This window comes from Aythya fuligula, chromosome 9 (genome assembly GCF_009819795.1).
Source record: "Aythya fuligula isolate bAytFul2 chromosome 9, bAytFul2.pri, whole genome shotgun sequence".
Taxonomy (NCBI): Eukaryota; Metazoa; Chordata; class Aves; order Anseriformes; family Anatidae; genus Aythya; species Aythya fuligula.
This window is the reverse complement of record NC_045567.1, coordinates 12,273,875-12,292,840: the sequence shown is the minus strand read 5'-3', so window position 1 is coordinate 12,292,840 and position 18,966 is coordinate 12,273,875. Positions and strand designations below refer to the sequence as shown.

Below are 18,966 nucleotides of genomic sequence, written 5' to 3'. Positions count from 1 at the left end.
GGTCTGAGAACTGAAGCTCTGTTAATACAACAACAAAAAACAGCCCATCAAACAAACCTACCCCAGCCAGCTAGAGGAGCTCTTGTGGTTGCAGCAAGAACATTTCCAAAATGCCTCAGCTCCTGAGCACTGTATTGCCTGCCAGACCATGCTACTTCAGGCAGAGGTGTAAATCCCAAGTTGGGCCTGAATTTACAGCTATGGTATTTTCAGGTTTGTGCAGGATCAGCAGGCGGTTGCTGAGCTGGTCATTAAAAACATTCGGCTGAGCACAGGCCAGAATAGACAGAAATGTCTCAGGCTCTCAGATAAGCTGCACGAGCCCCAGCTTTAGGTCTCCTGGCTTCAAAGCATTAGGGGAGCATACAATTTATCAAACAGCCCCAATGTGATACAGGTTTGGAGCCAGGCCATCGCCCAAAGGAACATGGGCAGTAAATCCCTTTAATTTCCTTTGCAGCAAACAGAGTTTCAGATCTACTCTGAATACTGCAACAACCACCCTAACGCCTGCATGGAGCTGTCCCGCCTCACCAAAGTTAACAAGTATGTCTACTTCTTTGAAGCCTGCCGCCTGCTGCAGAAGATGATTGACATCTCTCTGGATGGGTTTCTGCTGACGCCAGTGCAGAAAATCTGCAAATATCCACTGCAGCTGGCTGAACTGCTCAAATACACCAACCCTCAACACAGGTAAGTCAGCATGGTGGGGAGGGGAGGAGTAAGACTGGTCTCATGGAAATGGACTAATGAAGAATTTTGTATTGAGAGCAGTTTACTAAGAGCAGCCAGTACCACAATTCTTCTGTGTTACCTTGTAGATACCAAAAAGAAAAGAAAAAACAAAACAAACAAACAAAACCCAGAAATTTTCAGTCAAATACCTAAATTTCCATTACAGTAGCACTGGGCTTTCCTGGCTGTTAGAGACCTGAAGTTGCAAAGTCCACCTTTTATCATGGTGCTTTCCTATTTATATTCGGCCTTTCTATCTGTGGTACCTGCACATACAGACTTCGTAGTTTTTTCCTGTCGCGATGGTATTGAATACTTTGCCACCAGAAGCACTGACTGAATATAGCCCAACATGTCTATGAACCTACACCAGGGCTTGTCGAGGCTGAAACTTAGTCATGAATTTTGCTTGGTGCTTTCCCTGTGGGAAGTCACGACCTACAGCAATCAAATCAATCCTTGCCTGCAAATCCATAGCTCCATTTCAGGGTGAAGGCACTGCTGTTGGCTCAATTAACAGTGTGACTTAGTAAAGCATCTGAAATAATTAGCTACAGAAATAAAGCATGAAAACCTGTATTAAAGTATTGGTATCGGTCCCTTGTGACAACTTAATTTTACCACCCTGATTTACAGCAATGGTATTTCTCAGACTTGTTTTCCACGTCTTATTAAATCATAAGCATGTTGTTCTGGAATTCTCTCTAAACAGAAAGCTCCTTAATGGAGTACACAGATGTTAGAAAATTGCATTAGAGATAAGTTGTGCCGAACTGCTCCTTCTCAGCTACTCTAACTCAAAAGAAGTTGCTGGTGGCAGCAGATGGTGTGTGGTGAGGGTGGATCAGCTTCTGTCCTACCCTTCCGGATTAACTAGCAGCTCCTATTTGAAACCAAGCCACATCTAAACCATCTTACCTCTGTGTGATCGAATTGTTCCCTGTAAGGAAACTGTGGCATTATGAATATATTGTATTAATGTGGGGAAAAAGCAATGCTTAGAAAGCTGTGGAAAATTTTCCAGCAACTAGTATTTACGCCTCTGTGACTGGATTTCATTACTTGCCTCCTTCTCAAGTCAGGCCTGGATTTGTTACAAGACTATATAATCTGTGCCTTAAAAGCAGCACACTTCCAAAAAGCTGCCCACAGCCACATGTACCTAATACATTCAATATAAAGTTGCTGGGGTAGGGCAGCAAGTAGCACTAATGTTTTCTGCTCTCCAGCCCTACAGCATGCTAGGTTGCACTCCTTTGGAGCATAGATGCAATAAATTTAATTTAAATAAAATAAATTTTAATTAAAATTTAAAAAGTCCTTTTGTTATGACACAACTCTGCTCTACCACAGGGATTATAAAGACGTCGAAGCTGCCTTAAATGCCATGAAGAACGTTGCTCGGCTCATCAATGAGAGAAAGCGGCGGCTAGAGAACATTGACAAAATTGCTCAGTGGCAAAGTTCCATAGAAGACTGGGAGGTAAGACAGACTTTCCCCATGCAGTGAATGGATTGTGTTTACTTTCTTCCACTCTCCCTCATTCTCCCCATCTGCCTATAGGAAGAACTTCATAACAGTTCTGTTGTTCTGTGGGTTTTTGTGTGTGTGCTTTTTAAAATGATGCGATCTTTTATTACAACCGAAAAGGTCTAGCACATCCCAGCTAGACCAGCTGCCTTTTTGCCTGTTCCCTGGGATTTTTTTTTTCCTTTTTTTCCTTCCAGAATAAAATTGGAATGTAGGCTGGTGAAATCCTATTGTTCTCCTCTTGTTCCCCATTCTACTGAGTGGTTTAGAATTGGTCAAAATGGGCAGAATTACCCCTTAATGTGCTTAGTAAGGCACATCATTCTCGTAGAAAGGCAAGCTCTGATATAGCTAAAATGGAAGCAAAATTTCACTGTAGATTCAACATAAAAAAAAATTAGCTAAAGAAAAAAACACAAAGCTACTCATTTTCTGAACCTCAGAGTCAGTAAAACCACTCCCTCTCCCACCAAAGGAAGTCAGACTAAATTCTAAGCTACCTCCTTACATGATTCCTTTAAGGTCAGGGATGTACCAGCTGCCCTAAGCAGACTCCCTAGAGAAGGAAAAATATCATTTAACACACTATTGTTCTATTCCAATTCAGTTCCCATTCCCTGGGAACCGAAGGGCACAGCATCCTCCATGATACAACAAGGCTTCTTCTCTATCACAGAGGCTCCCTCTCATTCCTGGAAGAGTGTTTCAGCAGCAGGGCTTCAGGCTACACAACCACTCTGAGGTTCTCCTGTGAGACCATGGGCTTATTTCTTCTCTCTTGTTTTGGGATGGCACAGACCAGACCTCTTTTGCTGCTCTTACTTCTCAGGGTGAAGATGTGCTAGTCAAAAGCTCAGAACTCATCTATTCTGGGGAACTAACCAAAATCTCCCATCCTCAAGCCAAGAGCCAACAGAGGATGTTCTTCCTCTTCGATCACCAGCTTGTCTGCTGCAAGAAGGTAAACTTGAGTAGATAAATCCAAGTTCTGTTACAATGCTGAAAAATGAATCAACTCCCTCAGTTCATTTCCAGTTGTTCTCTACCTGTCTGTTTCTGTAATACTTAATTCTGTTTGCAGTGTATGTGCTTCTTGCACAGACAAGAGATTTAGGTGCATTCAGGGCAGTCTTTTTTCTGGCATCCTGGTGTTCTGTACACCTGACCAGAGCAATAAACCAACTGCTAGCCAAAATCTCGTAGTAAGAGAGCTGTAAGAGCACACTGCACTGCTTCTAGGATTAGCATGTGGGTTTATTTTATGCAACTCAAGTATCAGCACTGACGCTCTCATTCTTTTAAATCTGTTATTTTTTCAACTGCACTTCCACGTGGGATTAGTATCCCATTCAGAAGCTTTCATGTAAAGGAAAAATTTGCATGATTGTGTGATCTCTCTTACAGGACCTTCTGCGTCGGGACATCTTGTACTATAAAAGTCGGATCAACATGGATGACATGGAAATCCTAGATGTAGAAGATGGAAAGGACAAGGACTTCAGTATCAGTGTGAAAAATGCATTTAAATTACACTGCCGCAACACTGAGGAAGTACACTTATTTTGTGCAAAAAAGCCTGAGCAGAAACAGCGCTGGCTGAAGGCCTTTGAGAATGAAAGGAGACAGGTTCAGCTCGACCAGGAAACAGGTATGCAGAAAGCAATGCTGTAACACAGGGGTATGTTTTTTATTTTATTTTTTTGACAGGAAGCCAAAGCATGCTCCAGGCCAGCTCTGGGCTGCTGACTAGAATGCACTGAATGAATTTGTGCAATTTGAAATACAAACCACAATGATCAGACACTGCAGGAAGTCCTCGGAGACCTTGATGTCTTTAATGAGTTCAGGCAGGGCTGACAAAATAGGCAATGTATTACACAGAGCATCAATTATTGTGCAAGATATCATGAGAGCCTGACATAGCAGCATCTGTACAAAACACATTCAGTCAAAAGATCGCATTGTGAGAGAGGGTTTTCATTGTTTTATCCAAATAGTTCAGATGTGAGATCTGAGCCACAGGTCTGGACTGGCTTTGTCAGCTGGTGGGGAGGGGTGGAGGCACTGGTGGGCAGTAAGCCTTGCCTGAGAGGTAAGGACCAGGCTGGGGGGGAGCAGTATGTGCCCTACCCAGCTCTGGGAGTAATTTTAGATTGTGCCCTCCCACCTCAGGTACTTTCCAGCTTCACTGTTTCTCTTAATGTCTATGCAAGTGTGCTCCCATGAAATACAACTGGATGACCTGCTGCTGACAGTCTCTCTTTTATTCTCCAGGTTTTTCAATAACGGAGGTGCAGAAAAAGCAAGCAATGCTGAATGCCAGCAAGCAGCACCACACTGGGAAGCCTAAAGGTGAGTCATTCCTGAACTTATAAATGCTGCTAGAACTGCAGGCTGGGGAGTGGTAGTGGTGTTTATGGACTACAGTACTAGTGCTTAAGCCACCACCTCTGAGAGCATTGCCTTTTCTGTTTAAGCCTTAAGTTGGTGAGATACCTCTTCCCATGTTAAAGTGCTTCAGTTTGCGTTCTCGTGGTCAGGTAAAGGTAGAGAGGGTTGTCAAACAGCTAGATAACGAGCAACTTGGACTGAAGTGATCATTCCCAGCTTGGAGATCTATATAGAAAACTAAATAATTATCACCAAAGATGAAAAACAGTAAAAATTAAGCTGTCTTACCCTTAACAGCAGAATCCATTGGTGAGACTGAAGGCCATATTCAGATGAACATACAGCATCCAAGAGCTGCCTAATATAAAATCAGCTGACTTTGTAATCCCTCTGCAGTTTCTTTCAGAGTTTCCCTGACATTTAATTTTCCTTGCTGCAGATCACAATTGCTTGTTCTTTCTAATAAATGGCAAACATTCTTTGTCATTCATACCAGCATTGTTCTGCTAGATTTCTTCTAGGCATATCTTTTCCAGCTAGGACTCCAGAGCTAAACACTGCAAAGAAGTCCTGGTACCTCTAAGCCCTAAGACTGTATTAGATCCAGCTGATAAGTACCTCTCTTTATATGGCCACTACAATTCTTTCCTATTTGACTTGAACTAAGTATTCGTGGCATTAAGCTTTGAAACAGCATCATAAAGAAAGGAGCACTTCATCCAGGACACACAGAAAAAAATGCTTTTTTTTAAACTGTGTTGACAGAGCTCAGATGTGGGCCATCTGGTTCAGTAGAACATTTTTCTTGCTAAAACTTCATTGATGTGTAGCAAAAGATGCTGGTGAAATGAAGTTTTAACGGTTGGTGTTAGTGACTTACCACTATCACGTCACCTCTCTGAATAAACCCCTTCAATGAGTGGTGTTAACAAACTCCTGAGTAGGCCAGATGGTGAACTCCAGTGTAACACTGTGCAGTACAGTTCCTGGCTGATTCAGACAGCTGGAGTCAGGAAATTATTCCAAACTACAGGAGACCTGCTCTGCACCTGATCACTGAGTGCTGAACCTGAACCCACAGCTAAGCACAAGACCTGTTCTAAGGCTAGCTCACAGCCTCACCCTAGACGCCAGGCTCTCCAAACAGTATGACATTCCCTTTGTGAAGAGACAAGATGAAATTTTTTAATGATTCCTAAGATGCAGAGGGTCATAAAGGCTACTGCAGCGCCGACTTGTCCTGCCTGTGGAAAATGCATTAAAGCTTGCTATTCTGGCAGCATCCCGTGAGCAGATGGCATGCTCATTAACAGTGCTGTTAAAATAAATAAATAAATAAAAATTAAGTGGCCAGAGGAGTGTGAATGCAAGCAACAGGACAGGCGGTTCCTGTGCCTGCAGCACTGTCATCTAAGGCTTCCTGCCACCCTTTTTTGTGATGCTTCCATCGCCCTTTATCTCCAGAAGAAGAGATGTCATTTGCTTTCCTTTAGGCTACAGAGAGTCCTCGTGGTGGCAACAGCCAGCAGTAGGATCCCAGCTGAGTCCCCAGTAAGAAAGCTTGGCTACATTTCAAAATAAGCCAGAACTAAGATATGGCCACAAACGGAGTTTACAGCCATTTAGCTGCATTGTACGCTTGACAGAACACTGTCAGGGTATGCCGGACAGGGTATGCTCTAGGGCTTCCACAGCACCAACCCTAAGCCTAAAAGGCAGTGCTGAAATAAGGGGTAAGCTGAGGGAAACCACATTTGTTCCCCTGCAGCTTTAACAGGGATGGGGCAGGGTGTATGGAAAGCACTGTGCTCAAGTAACACGCTTCACTTATTTCCTTGCCATCAGCTGTCACCAGGCCATACTACGACTTCCTGATGCGTCAGAAGCATCCCACCTTGCCTACTACACTCCCTCAGCAGCAAGTCTTCATGCTGGCAGAGCCCAAGCGCAAGCCCTCAAACTTCTGGCAGAACATCAGCAGGCTGACACCCTTCCGGAAATAAGGACAGCCCCATGTTTGTGCCTGAACCCCTTCTGAGAAAGCACTTTATCCATCAGTCCTAGGAGGTGGAGCCCAGGTTCTTCCAATCCTTTGTTTACAGAGGATGGCACATGTGCTCCTGCCTTCTCTATTTATTTTGCAGACCAACTGACCTGGCTCCGAGGTGAGACACTGCGTGTGTGCTTGCACACGTGCGTTTGTGCATCGAGCCAGCCTTGCACAGCACCCGCAACAAACTTCCAGGAAGAGATCACAGAATGGAACCTGATGTGTTTCATCTGGAAAGATTTTGCCTGTCAGCTGTACACTGCATCACTCCTTTCTGCTGTGAACACTACTGCTGCCTGGCAGCGGTCAGAGAGGGGATGGCAGCTGTTAAACCTACTGGCTCCTCGTCCACTGACATGCTCAGAACAACAGCTCAGTGTCGCTGACATACATTTTCCAGGGAGGAAAAATCCCTTCTATTCTCTGCCCATTCCCCATTCCCCACCTTTCTGATCAAGGACATGATCTTCCTACACACTTCTAACTAATTCAGTTAGCCTTTGCTGGCACTCAGACAAGACAACAGTGAGTATTACACTGTGACCCTTTTCTCTTTCCTTTAATTCAACAACACTGATGAACAACATAGTTCATTAAATGGTGCCAATCAACCTGCAGCATGAGTAAAGGTCAAGAATCTCTCTAGAGGGTTTGTTATTATAAGATAGAGAAAAATGTGCCTAAATTAATACCATCAATTCCTTAGACTATCTTTTATCATTCTGCCATATTTCCTGGCCAATGAAAATGCTCACTGTTTGTAATGTGTTTATTTATGGTATAAACCAGAACTGTGTATTTTGTAAGTCTGTAATTGTTCTTGTCAGATGTTGTTAACTTTATGCCTGTTTTGTCTGTTTTTATTTTTTAAATAACAAAAGGTCAATATTTGCAAACCTAGCTCCCAGAAGTCAGTCTGCAGTTTGACACTGACAAACTAAAACCACGATAGTTATGCAAACTTCTACAGACCCTCAGTTCAAGGGGTATTATTACAGGGTTTTGACACCTTCAAAAAACAAAGCAAAATCAAACCTAAGGCTAATTGCAAAAGGCCAAGACTTAGCACTAAAAGCCTCACTTTAGGTACCCAGTTTTCAAACTGTGGCTAAGAAAAAATAAATTTAAACCTTGGTTAGCAAAAGGAAAGATTTGCCTTACCATAGTGAGAGTTAGAAGCCATACTGACTGAATTTCTTAGCTTAGGAGACATTGGAAGGAAGACACCCCCATGTTCCAACACGATGCTATTTGAGCGAGCACTAACTGCCTGCAGAGCTCAGAAGTCCAGTGTTTGTTAATGCTGTAGCTGACCAAAGTCTGGTCATCCAGGGATATCTGCATTCAGTAGCATGTACAAAGTCATTCTTGCACTATATCTTCTCCCCAGACCAGGGGCTATATAATTTCATAAAGAAACTTGTAAAAGTAAAGCTCAGCCTGTGTTTGTGTCTGACATGTCTTATCTGTGTAAACTTGTTTCTCTTCAAAATAATTGTGGAGATTTTCCTCTTGCAACTTAACACGTGACTGCTAATCAGTGGAGAAGCACTTGCAGGCTTCCCTCAGTGAAGCCATCTTTTGGATGGCAGGCTGGTGGAAGCAAGATACGGCACCAGAGAGGTACTGGTCACTCAAAACACTGCTCAAGGTTAGCAAGTCATTGGTTGCACCAGCAGCTGAGTCCCAACTGCCTGCTAGCTACTTAAAGGGAAAAAAGTCAAGCAAACATGAAAAAAGCTGCAGGGGGTGCTGAAGCCTCCTCTGAGCAACAGGGAATTAAAGATGCACAACAAGATCAGTGAATTAAGAAACAGTCCTGAGAGAACCCAGCAATTTCTCCTGGACCTGACACAGCCTGTGCCACACCTGCCACTGTTCCTGGGAAAACGCACAGCCCATGCTCCTTGCCAAGGCAGAGCCCAATGTGCCATCACCACTCAATGCAGTCCTCTAGAGAATGGCAACAAGAACCCCAAATTGTCAAAAAAAAATTATCTCTGGTGGCATGCAGCAGTCAGGAAACCAAGCCACTGGGACATTTGCAGGAATGGCCTTTGAACACTGAACAACCAGGCACACATCACTAAAACATGGAGGGCAAACAAGTATCAGCTTTCTATTGTGCACTGCAGCTGCATTACCAGCCTCGCAGTGCTCTTCCCACAGCAATGCCTCTAGCTCGTTGAACCCATGCAGCCCACGAGCCCTGACTGGACTTCCCCTTGTGGCTTAGTGCAGCGGCAGCCAACAGGACTGGCTGCCAGCTGGGCTGTGCCACCTGAGATAGGCAGAAGTTTTGTTCACTTGAGGGGAAGAGGCATCAAGACCTTGATGGGGGAAAAAAACAAAACCAAAAAAAAAAAAAACCAATTCTGTCATAAAGCACTAAGGTAACCCCTCCCCCCACTGCTTCATCTTGCCCATCAGCATTATTTACAGCACCATGTCCTAGCCATACACAGCCTACTGACTGCTTTGTGTGCCTCAAGCAGTGCCCTGTTTGTCCCTCCACCTCCTACACCCAATCTAAACACTAGTTCAGGTGCCAGCTGGCCACAGCTCACCCGCTGATAAACGCTGTAGGCTCCAGGCATGAAGACCAGCATCCAGCACTGCCCCTCTGGTAGCTCAGTGGCGCTACTGAGCTGACCCCACACACCCCCAGCCCTCAGGGATGTCACCTGCACGCCCCAGACCGTGTTAGCACAGCATCAGCTCACAGTTACCTGCCAGCAGCCTAAGCCTTTGCACAGGCACGCTTCCTTTTTTGGGGACAGGCACCCATCGCTCCCTGACTCACCAGCGTAAGCTTTATTCCCCAGAAGTGCTGAGCAGAGCAATACACCATTCGGATTTCACATCATCCTGCATACTAAATGATTACCCTTGCTGCATTGCAACAACCAAACAGAGTCAGCCTTACAGAAAGCATCAGTAACAGAAAGCAATCAGTAACAGAAAGCAATCATTTCGTTTGTGTTTACCCTAAGTGTGTGCGCCCCTCCTTTCATTATCCATGTGTCTGTTTTGATTGGCCAGGAAGAAAAAGTGTTGACACAGAAGGGATCAATTCTCTGAGCCTATGAGCACTGTAGTATGGGGGGGGGGATGCTGCATTGACCTAGACTTACCCAGGCCAGAAGAGGTGTTGGGATTTTACTTATCACAAGTCCCCCAACAACATACATGCGTGCACACACCCTCAAAATAAGACTTACTGTGAAGCTGCATCAGGTCGCGCGCAGTCTTGTCACGCTGCTATCTGACTGTGTTCCAAGGATGGTGATTCCCCAAAAACTCTGTGTCCCTGTCCAGCACGTCACCATCCACAGTCTGCAAAAAGTTATCACACCTCTTTGAAGTTCTCTTGTTGCAACTTCCGATCTGTTTTTAATTTGTATTTTGCTTTATACAGACACTCAGCTTTAAGTCTACACTGAAGTTACTCCAGTACAAATCCTGACCTATTCTACTCAATGAAAGTGGGGTGAGACTGGCACAGAAACCAGTACCCTGATTTTCTGCAGCTTTTTGTTGCAATTAAAAAAAATTAAAGAAAACCCTCCCCACAGTGAACACACGTAAGAGCTGACTACTATTATCTCTGTATCAGTACTCTGAACTGTAAATTTGCATTGAGTTAAGTTAGCAGGTTACTTACCATCTCTTCCAGAAGTTATTTCATATATGATTAATTCACACAAATGATTTATATTGAGAAACTTTATAGAAATTTTTGTTAAGTGCCAAAACAGACTTCTCTGGCCAAACAGTATCCCAATGGAAGAAAAGCTCTTTACTTCTGGTAGAGGAAAACGCATCCTCTACTTGACTGTTCATCAGTAAATATTCTTATTAAGTGTCTTCGGTTGGGATCCTAGCCTTGTAAGAAACACTTGGAGCTAGGATCTGATTCCCTATGCAAGACTGAAATCAGGTATAAAAGTTGATTGCACTGAAAGAGTGGAAACCTTGTAACATAGCAGGTGGAGTTACAGCATTACTAAACAGGTAAGAATCAAACTCAGTTTGCTCAATGTAACCACACACCCACGTCAAGGTAACAGAGTGTACATCTGAACAAGATTTCATCAAGAAATGACATCCTTTAATTTCTACCCAGCACCACTTCCTGCCTCAGAAACCACAAAACGCAACCAACCCCTGTATCAGATCGTGCACGTATGACCTCCACTGATTTTTAAGTGATTAGGCACTCAAAAATCATCTCCTCTCCTAAATGAAGAAATGGTAAAATGTACATATGCTATAAAGTGGTAACAGACTAACCAGCACTATTTCCCTCCTTTACATCTTTCATCTGGATTTTAAACGGCGTTATGCAGCATTCGTACTGTTAGTTAAAATTATCAGGGAGAATGTGTATGTAGGATAGAAAGCCTGTATGTGTGCACATTAAATGATGACCTTGTGGATTTTCCTAAACTCATCATAAGGGTTTTTCTGGCATATGAGCAACAGGTCAAGTACAACTTTTGTCAAGCTTTCAGAGCTTACCAGACAGAACAATCTCAGACGCACAAGAGAAGTCCATGTAAAGCACAACGAAGCAGAGACAATAAACTTCATTACCCACCTCTCCTCCTCTCAAAAGTGAGCCTTCTACCTGACCAGAAGTAAGGATTTTCATGAAAAGAACAAACAAAATCAAACAAACAAAAAGCTAACACCACGTAAAGCTCCTACTGTGAGTCTGCACAGCAACCACTCAATTCATGACTTCAGGGTAGAACCTAACTGCTAAAAAAATACTTCTGCATTTAGGTACAAGAAGAGGACAAGATCTGATCCAAGTGTGGTTTCGTGTTTTCATTTGTTTCTGGCAGTCTGCCCCCTCCCCTCCTGTAGCTATATGTTTAGAAAATTCTTGTGAAAAACAGCCACATTTCCTATTGAGTAAAATCTGCCCAGATTTCACTCAGACAAGACACAGACTTTTGTGAACCAGTCACAAGAATGATTTGCTGAAGTTATCAATCAAAGAGAACCAGTGGCTGCTAAATAATCTAACTTTCGCTCTGGAAAAGAAAAAAAGTAATCTCTATATTATTAGTCTGGAATAACTGAGTCAGAAAACGTGGATGGATACACTAGAAAATTGCTTATGCTTCAAGTCTTGATAGCATCGAGACCAGTATAAGCCATCTTTGAACCTAATCTAAATATTGAAAAGATCAGTGCCCAGATCTAAATATTCCCATGAAGCAACCTTTAAGATCTTCCCCATTTAACCCTTTACCTGAAGAGCTGTGGGGTGCAGGTTGCTGAAGAGTCCTGCTTGTGTTTGGCCTCATCCATCACCTCACCACAGGTAATTCCAGCTGTCCAGGATACTGCTCTGTGAAGCCAGCACTTCACAGCCTGCCACCCAGAAGCTTACAATGCAGAAACCGCCTGCAGCTGGGTGTCTGAACAGCTTCCTGCAAATATCCAACAGCCAGGCTTCCACATCATTAAATCAGAACAACTGAGAATTGAAGCATTTACGAGTAACAGATATCCCAAAGGAATCCTGGCTTCAGACTGAAACCACCACATTTCTTAGGATGCCAGAATGACAGAAATTAGCTTTTCTTAATGAAAAGGTCTTTCATATTTCGCAATATAAATCAAAATATCAGGCTGTGCTCCTCCAGATTTACTGTAGCAGAAGAGTATCTTTGTGTAGCAGCAGAATCAATTATACCCACCTCGCAGTGATTTTTAAATTATCAGTGTTTTGAAAAAGTATCATACCACTTGCTACACAGACTGCTTAAGAACTTTGTCAGGATCTAAGACATGGTACAGCTTCCAGCAAGTCCTAATTTCTCATTTTATTGCTATTACTGAAACTGTTTTCAAGTTTAGCCATCTGCCTGCTAACGAGGGGTATGGCACTTGCTGTTACCACAGCAAATACGGTACTGCGGTAACTCCAAAAGCCTGGGGACTGGAGCTATCCAGACTTCATTCAGCTGCTGGAGCCTCAGCCTGCACCTGCGGCTACTCAAGTTTTCTGCTCAAGCTAACAGGACCTGCTGCTGCTATTGATGAGTGGCAGCACCACATCAGTTTGGGAAGAGCTCCACTACAATGTCTTGTACAGCAGCCTACCAGTAGAAAAGCCCTGCCCCCAGAGCTCCCAGTCTAAGCAAAGCTGTAGGATCAGGTCTTCAGGTAAGTAATGGGTTAAAAAAAGTAAAAACTCTGGTAATGGACACAAGTAAACTGAACAAAATTGAAGTGTTTCCAGCTCATTTGAAGCTACTGAAGGTGTAGTTTTGTTCATTTAATTTGACAGTGCAGGGGAGGGAATTCATCTACGAAGCAGTGGAGACAAATCAATGCAGCTCATTTCAGAACTACACTAGTGCAAAAAGACACTCAAATAGGACACAGCAGCAGCGTCTTTCTGCTCAGTGATGCACAGAGATCAGGGTGGGGTAGGAGGATGGCCCCCTGCGTGCTCAAGAACAGCAGCAACCTGGATTGCTTTCATAGTCACAGCTGCGTATTTCAGGCTCGTAAGAGGCCAAAGCACTGTCCTTCTGGACCATGCAGCAATCGCCGCTTGCCCTGCCTTGGGATTAACACCTCACACCACGTTTCATTTCTCACCATGTCTCCCATCGTTCCTTAACAGACTACGTTATTAAATCCCATGGCTTTGGCAATGCTGGTGCTAACAGTGAAGCTGTAGGCTGCTTGTTCTTACTGCGTACCTTTGTCATTTTCCTCCCTGCAACTACTCCACTCTTCTCTGCATAGTGAGCTTCTCTTTTGCACAACTTTGCTACCAAAGCAGCTCCCTGTTTTACAGCCCGTGCAAATGAAATACCTGTGATATGTAACCCAGACTTGTATACCTTTGTGTGTGACTGTTTACATATACATTTGTGAGATGGGAAATAAACGAGCTATCAACTTTATTCCTGACTAATTCTATAATCTTCCCATAACACATTAACCACTGAGTATACGATAAAAGCCTTTATATCTACCCAAGCAAATGTGGCTGTAACTATAGTTTCATCTTTCCACAGCTGCTGCTTCCTTTTTCTTTAAAGCTACAGCCTGCCTCAACATCCATTACCTAGCCCCAGTAAGTTTTTTTTTTTTTTTGGCTTCCAGTGACCTGAAACAATACAGTTGTTACTGAAATCATACCATCAAGAAAAACCTTAGCTCCTACTTCAGGCACATTAGCATTCTTGCATTTAAAGAAGATACAGCACTTCATCTCGACCTTATAGTTTCATGTGATCGTATTTCTTACAATAAGGCTGGTAAAGCAGAACTGTGGAAAGATGTGTTCCCCTCCCTCATTCTGAAGCACCAATTTGTCCAGTACCTTTATCAAAACAAACAAAAAACAATCTACAAGCTATTGTGAAGCACTACAAAATAGTGCTTCACCCCCAAAATGAAGATTTAACTGTATTAATTTAAGCTCACCATTAGGCTGCTTGGTGCCAAGTATTTTCCCTGTCAGGCTAGCACTTGGAATATCTTTAAGTCCAGCTACATCTCCGTCTGTGGGTTACTCACCTATGTGGGGATCAGCAGCCTCCACAACGCAGGCATGCGATCCGTCCGTGACACCAACAAAATTGCTTCCTGTAGCTACCAAAGCCCTCTTATTGTCGTACATTTCTTCCCCCCCTTGTCACCACATGGAACCCCTTGTATTCTATTCTAGGACGGATAGTTAACAGCCTAACTGGGTTTTAAAATAAAATCCACAGAGCAACTAACTCTTCCTGCACAAGACAGACATCGTATGTATGTAATGCAAAACCGCTGTCCTGTACACAAGCACTGACCAGTATGCGGCTCCAGTGAGTCATGGAATTTAAAATGTAATAGCATGTCATATAAAAAGCCAAATTTCCTTCTGTCCTTAGTTATAAGGATTAATTATAAGGACAGAAAAGTTACAGGAAAACTTGAAGTTCAGAACTCCTAGCTTTATTTCTGATGATCTGAGCAGTTGCTTTTTCTGTTATCATATGTTTAAAATTGCCTCTGCAACAAGGCCAGTCCTTGTCAGTAATGTATCTTCATAGTGAATATATAACAAGCAAGTAAGGAGAAGAGCAATACGCATCAGAAAGTCATCATGAAAGGAAACTGGTAGGGGGAAAAAAGACAACCAGGACTGACCTACCATTTTGGCAGTCCCACAGACACATTTGAATCACAACAAAAAGGCCATGGAGAACACCTTCCCGTCCAACCCACCCCAACTGCAAAGTTCGGTATCATGTTCTTATGAGCATTAGATACAGTATGAAGTAGTTCTCCACCACTGACCACCATAAGAACAGCTATCCCAGGGCCTTTCTAACCCAGGAATGATCACCACTACTGAAGATTATTCCCCTGTTTATATCCTCCCCGATGCCAGCAGCAGCTCCAATGACCTGAAAATCCATCTATTTGCAAAAAAGTGATCCCAGGATAACTGACCTGCAAGTAACTTGAGGTAAAACTGAAACTCAAATTTATGCTCAGCCACAATTTTAGACGCTGAACTACTTGACTGAACAGCAAAAATCACCTGTAGAAATAATCTCAAAAAAATCTGAACACTTTCGCAGCAGTTTGATGCAGTTATTAACATGATTCCTTCCTCTTCCACATGCGTTGCTTTTCACAGCAATGTTACTAGGTATGTTATTTTTGGAGACCTATAATAAATAAAAATAGCTAGTTAGTTCAAACATTATAGCTTCCATCTCCCCCCCTCTTCTACTTTGACACTTCTACTTTAACATTAGCGTTGTTTCAATTAACCCATCCTCTAAAGAAATGATGATTACCCACACCTTACACCTACTCATTCTTTTGCTTCTGGGGCTACTCGAAATCGAAATACTGACTTAGAACAACTTGCTGCTCAAGATTTGTCATCTCTGAGACAGAAGTGACTGAGTATGAAGCAAATGTTAAACATTGTGAAATTTTACATCTGTTCCATTTTCTTCTCACTACTCTGTTTTGTTAGTCATCACGAAATCTGAGAAAACACCTTACTTCCATATTTTACTCTACTTTGATCCATCACCAGATTTCATTAGTTTAAAGAGAGCTTCAACATAACATACTGCTAACCAACAACAGAATCTTTTCTAAATGGATCATGTCAAAGGCAGTAAAAAAACAAAAATCAAGACCCCACAATAAGCAACACAAGTCAATCTTTATTGAAAACTGAAGTATTAATACATAACAATTCTTGTTACAATAAACGTGCTTTTAAGAATTTAAATCTGAGCTCATCTACTCATTGAATTGCATAAAAATAAAAAAAAAAAAAGTATGAATTTCCACAATTGAACTGGCTCAGAATGGATTCTCCACTCTTTGTGTTGATGCAATAGTTCAATGCAGGAGTGAGTGATGCCTTAAAACTTATGTTGGAAGACAACATTGACCTAAACTTAAAAAAAAAAAAAAAAAAAAAAAAAAAAAAAAAAAAAAAAAAGTACCAATACAACTGTTCGTAAGACAGTTTTAAAAAAAGTCATAAAAAGGAAACCTGTGTCTATTTCATAACAAACATGGAGAACTATTACTGGGGCCTCTTGTACTTCCATTGCATGCACTCACTTTTCCAAGTCTTAGACATGAGGGCAGCCAATAATAGCATTACAATTTAAAAAAACAAAACCAAAAACAAAACAAAAGAACACAACACTAACAAATCCATTCTACTTATAACAAGTCTGTACAGCAGCCAGCTAAAAAAGCTTTCCCAGTTTGCCTGCTAAGTGCCCAAAAGTCACAACAGTTTCGAAAAGTCATGTTTACTTTCTTGATGTTGAAACTTCAGAGCCCATAAATTGTTTAGATTTTATTTTTTAAATCACAAATGGACCCTTATGACCTCTGGAATTAGATGTTTAAGTGTTGTATTCAACATACAAAAGAAAAGGTTTCCTCTTCCCCAGATAAACGCTGTTCCTCTTCCTTCTCTTCCCTCTGCAAAACACACCTTACTTTCTCTCAACATGCCCCCTAAACAGAGGTGCACACAGACTGCTGAAAGAGTCCTCACTACTTCTGAAAGATCTTTATCCTTTGTGAGACTTGATACACAAAACAATTCTAACTTTGCTGCAGTTGTTCCTTTTAATTAGCATTTACCTCATCAAATCTTAGGGTTTCTGCAAGAAGCTTAGAGTTGATATAGTATTAGAAAGCTAACACTTTATAGGAGAAACAACCTTAATGAGCTTAAATCTTTATGTCTTTTGAACAAGTGTTCACAAACATTTCAACATGAGGATTAATCGATTGCTTTTGATCCTCTGCAACTGCTAAGGTCAGCCAGTGACACCTGCTGGAGAAGACTGGACATGGATCATGCCTATTTCCTACCAACTACAGCACAAACCACATCCTGGGCAACTGCAAATTACAATTTCACAACTACAGCATCCATCTGCCCTCTTTCCCCCGAGTTCCAGCTGAAGCATTACTATTTTTCATGTTCCAAACACGGGAGTTTCACATACATGGTATTCACTATTCTCTGGTATGACTCTAAGCCTAGAGTTAAGTGGTGGTATCGGATTGCTGTGCTTACCTATTCAAGCAAAAATATGTTCTAAACCCAAATGAATGGTGTATAATACTGTGCTTAAGCACTGGGGAGTGATTCCAAGCTAACTCTGACCATTTCTTGCTCAGATACCTTAAGAAGCTGCTACCCAAGTAGAAGTGAAGCCTGAACACTCCATGAAGAGTAGTCAACATTGAGTACCCTAGTATACAACTCTGTACCATGAAATATCCTCAGACAACACTAAGACATTGTGGTACTTACAGTTTCTTTTTGTTTGTTTGTTTGTTTTTTTTTTGTTTTTTTTTTTCCTCCAGTGGATGAAGTGATATGAGGAAGGACTTCAACTACAATAAAGGTGTTTTGTTTTTTTTTCCATCTATCACTGCATCTAAGCATTTTACTTGCATAGTACACTCAAAAAGAAGCTTTCATCAACAGCATTCCTGTACGTCTCCTAGAAACTTCAAACAGGAGATGGTTACAACAAGCATAGGCAAGATCTAGTAGTAAGCTCTCTGTTCTCCTTATCGTTCGGTTAATAACCACCACACCACTGACTAGGGCTACAAGTTGTAGGTGCCAATTACTAGCCATTTTTATTTTGCTGCTGCTACATTTAAAAGACATTTTCATCAGTTATTACTGACATAGGGAATACCTCAGTCTTTAAAAAATACTTTATCTAAATTCAACACCTGAAATTTGAATTAAAAAAAAACAAAAAAAAAATACTATCTTGGACTTCTCTCTGTTATTGCTGCAAGTTATCTTCAGTTCCAGGTTTAAAGTAGTACTTTTTTTATTCATATAAAGCTGCCATAAAAGTGTTTTTTTTTTTGTTGTTTTTTAAAGAGAAGCTTGATCTGAAATGTCTCTACTGCACTAGCTCTTTTCATTTTCCAAGGAGCTCTAGTGCAAACACATACTGCGTATTTATTAATAAAGGAATTCTAAATAGGGAATGTTATATAAAAAGCAGGAGAGAATGTTTCGTAAGACCCTCACTGTGTAAACGCCTATTTAACGTTGTACAATTTCCCCCGCCGCAGTTTTATATCCATGCTTTCTACTATTTGCAACAAAATACCATTAAGATAGTTATATATACACATATTCCCCTCCCATTCCCCCCGCCCAGCCCCCCGCACTGTGCTTTTGGTTAATTCCCATATCAAACTACTGGAGACATGCTCCACCCTCCCAGCAGACTGTAACTGATCAAAACTGGAAGGTGTGGTACCTTTTTTAAAAAAAAGGCAAAGTTTCCCCCTTGTGGATGAATCCCGTAATGCAACTTAGAAAAAAAAGTGCTCAAGTAAGTGAGACTGCCCAAATGTTATGGAATATTATACAGAGACCACTTCCAAGATGACATTTAGGAATCTGAAGTTAGAGCAAATATACAGGATGTTATATTAATTCCTTAGCTATTTATCTAATGCAGCATTCATGAAAAGTTCTCTCCTAGGATTTTCAAAGCTTTAATTTATAGGGTGATGAGACAGGAGACAGCAAAGCTTTGAGCTTGTTCTTTATAGCTTCTCCCCAATATAGCACTGGTTCACACCTCAACTTTGTTAAAATCATGCTAAGACAACAAAAATGTCACACTCTACTAGCTAAACTGAACAAATGGCCTGTGTTAATGTTCACTGTACTCTCTGGCACACCTGACTAATCAAA

The 18,966-nt window shown here is 41.9% G+C and overlaps 1 protein-coding gene across 2 annotated transcripts in view; it reads left to right on the top strand.

Moving 5' to 3' along the window:
* ARHGEF4 (Rho guanine nucleotide exchange factor 4) overlaps nucleotides 1-8,140 on the top strand; it is a 206,108-nt gene extending 197,968 nt beyond the window's left edge. For both annotated transcript variants that reach the window (XM_032193019.1, XM_032193020.1), the window contains 6 exons: nucleotides 461-693; nucleotides 2,089-2,218; nucleotides 3,096-3,227; nucleotides 3,671-3,914; nucleotides 4,541-4,618; nucleotides 6,503-8,140. In XM_032193019.1, the coding sequence (XP_032048910.1) occupies nucleotides 461-693; nucleotides 2,089-2,218; nucleotides 3,096-3,227; nucleotides 3,671-3,914; nucleotides 4,541-4,618; nucleotides 6,503-6,660 (975 nt within the window). In that variant the 3' untranslated portion in view covers nucleotides 6,661-8,140. The remainder of the gene's footprint in view (nucleotides 1-460; nucleotides 694-2,088; nucleotides 2,219-3,095; nucleotides 3,228-3,670; nucleotides 3,915-4,540; nucleotides 4,619-6,502) is intronic.
* The last annotated feature ends 10,826 nt before the right edge of the window (nucleotides 8,141-18,966 follow it).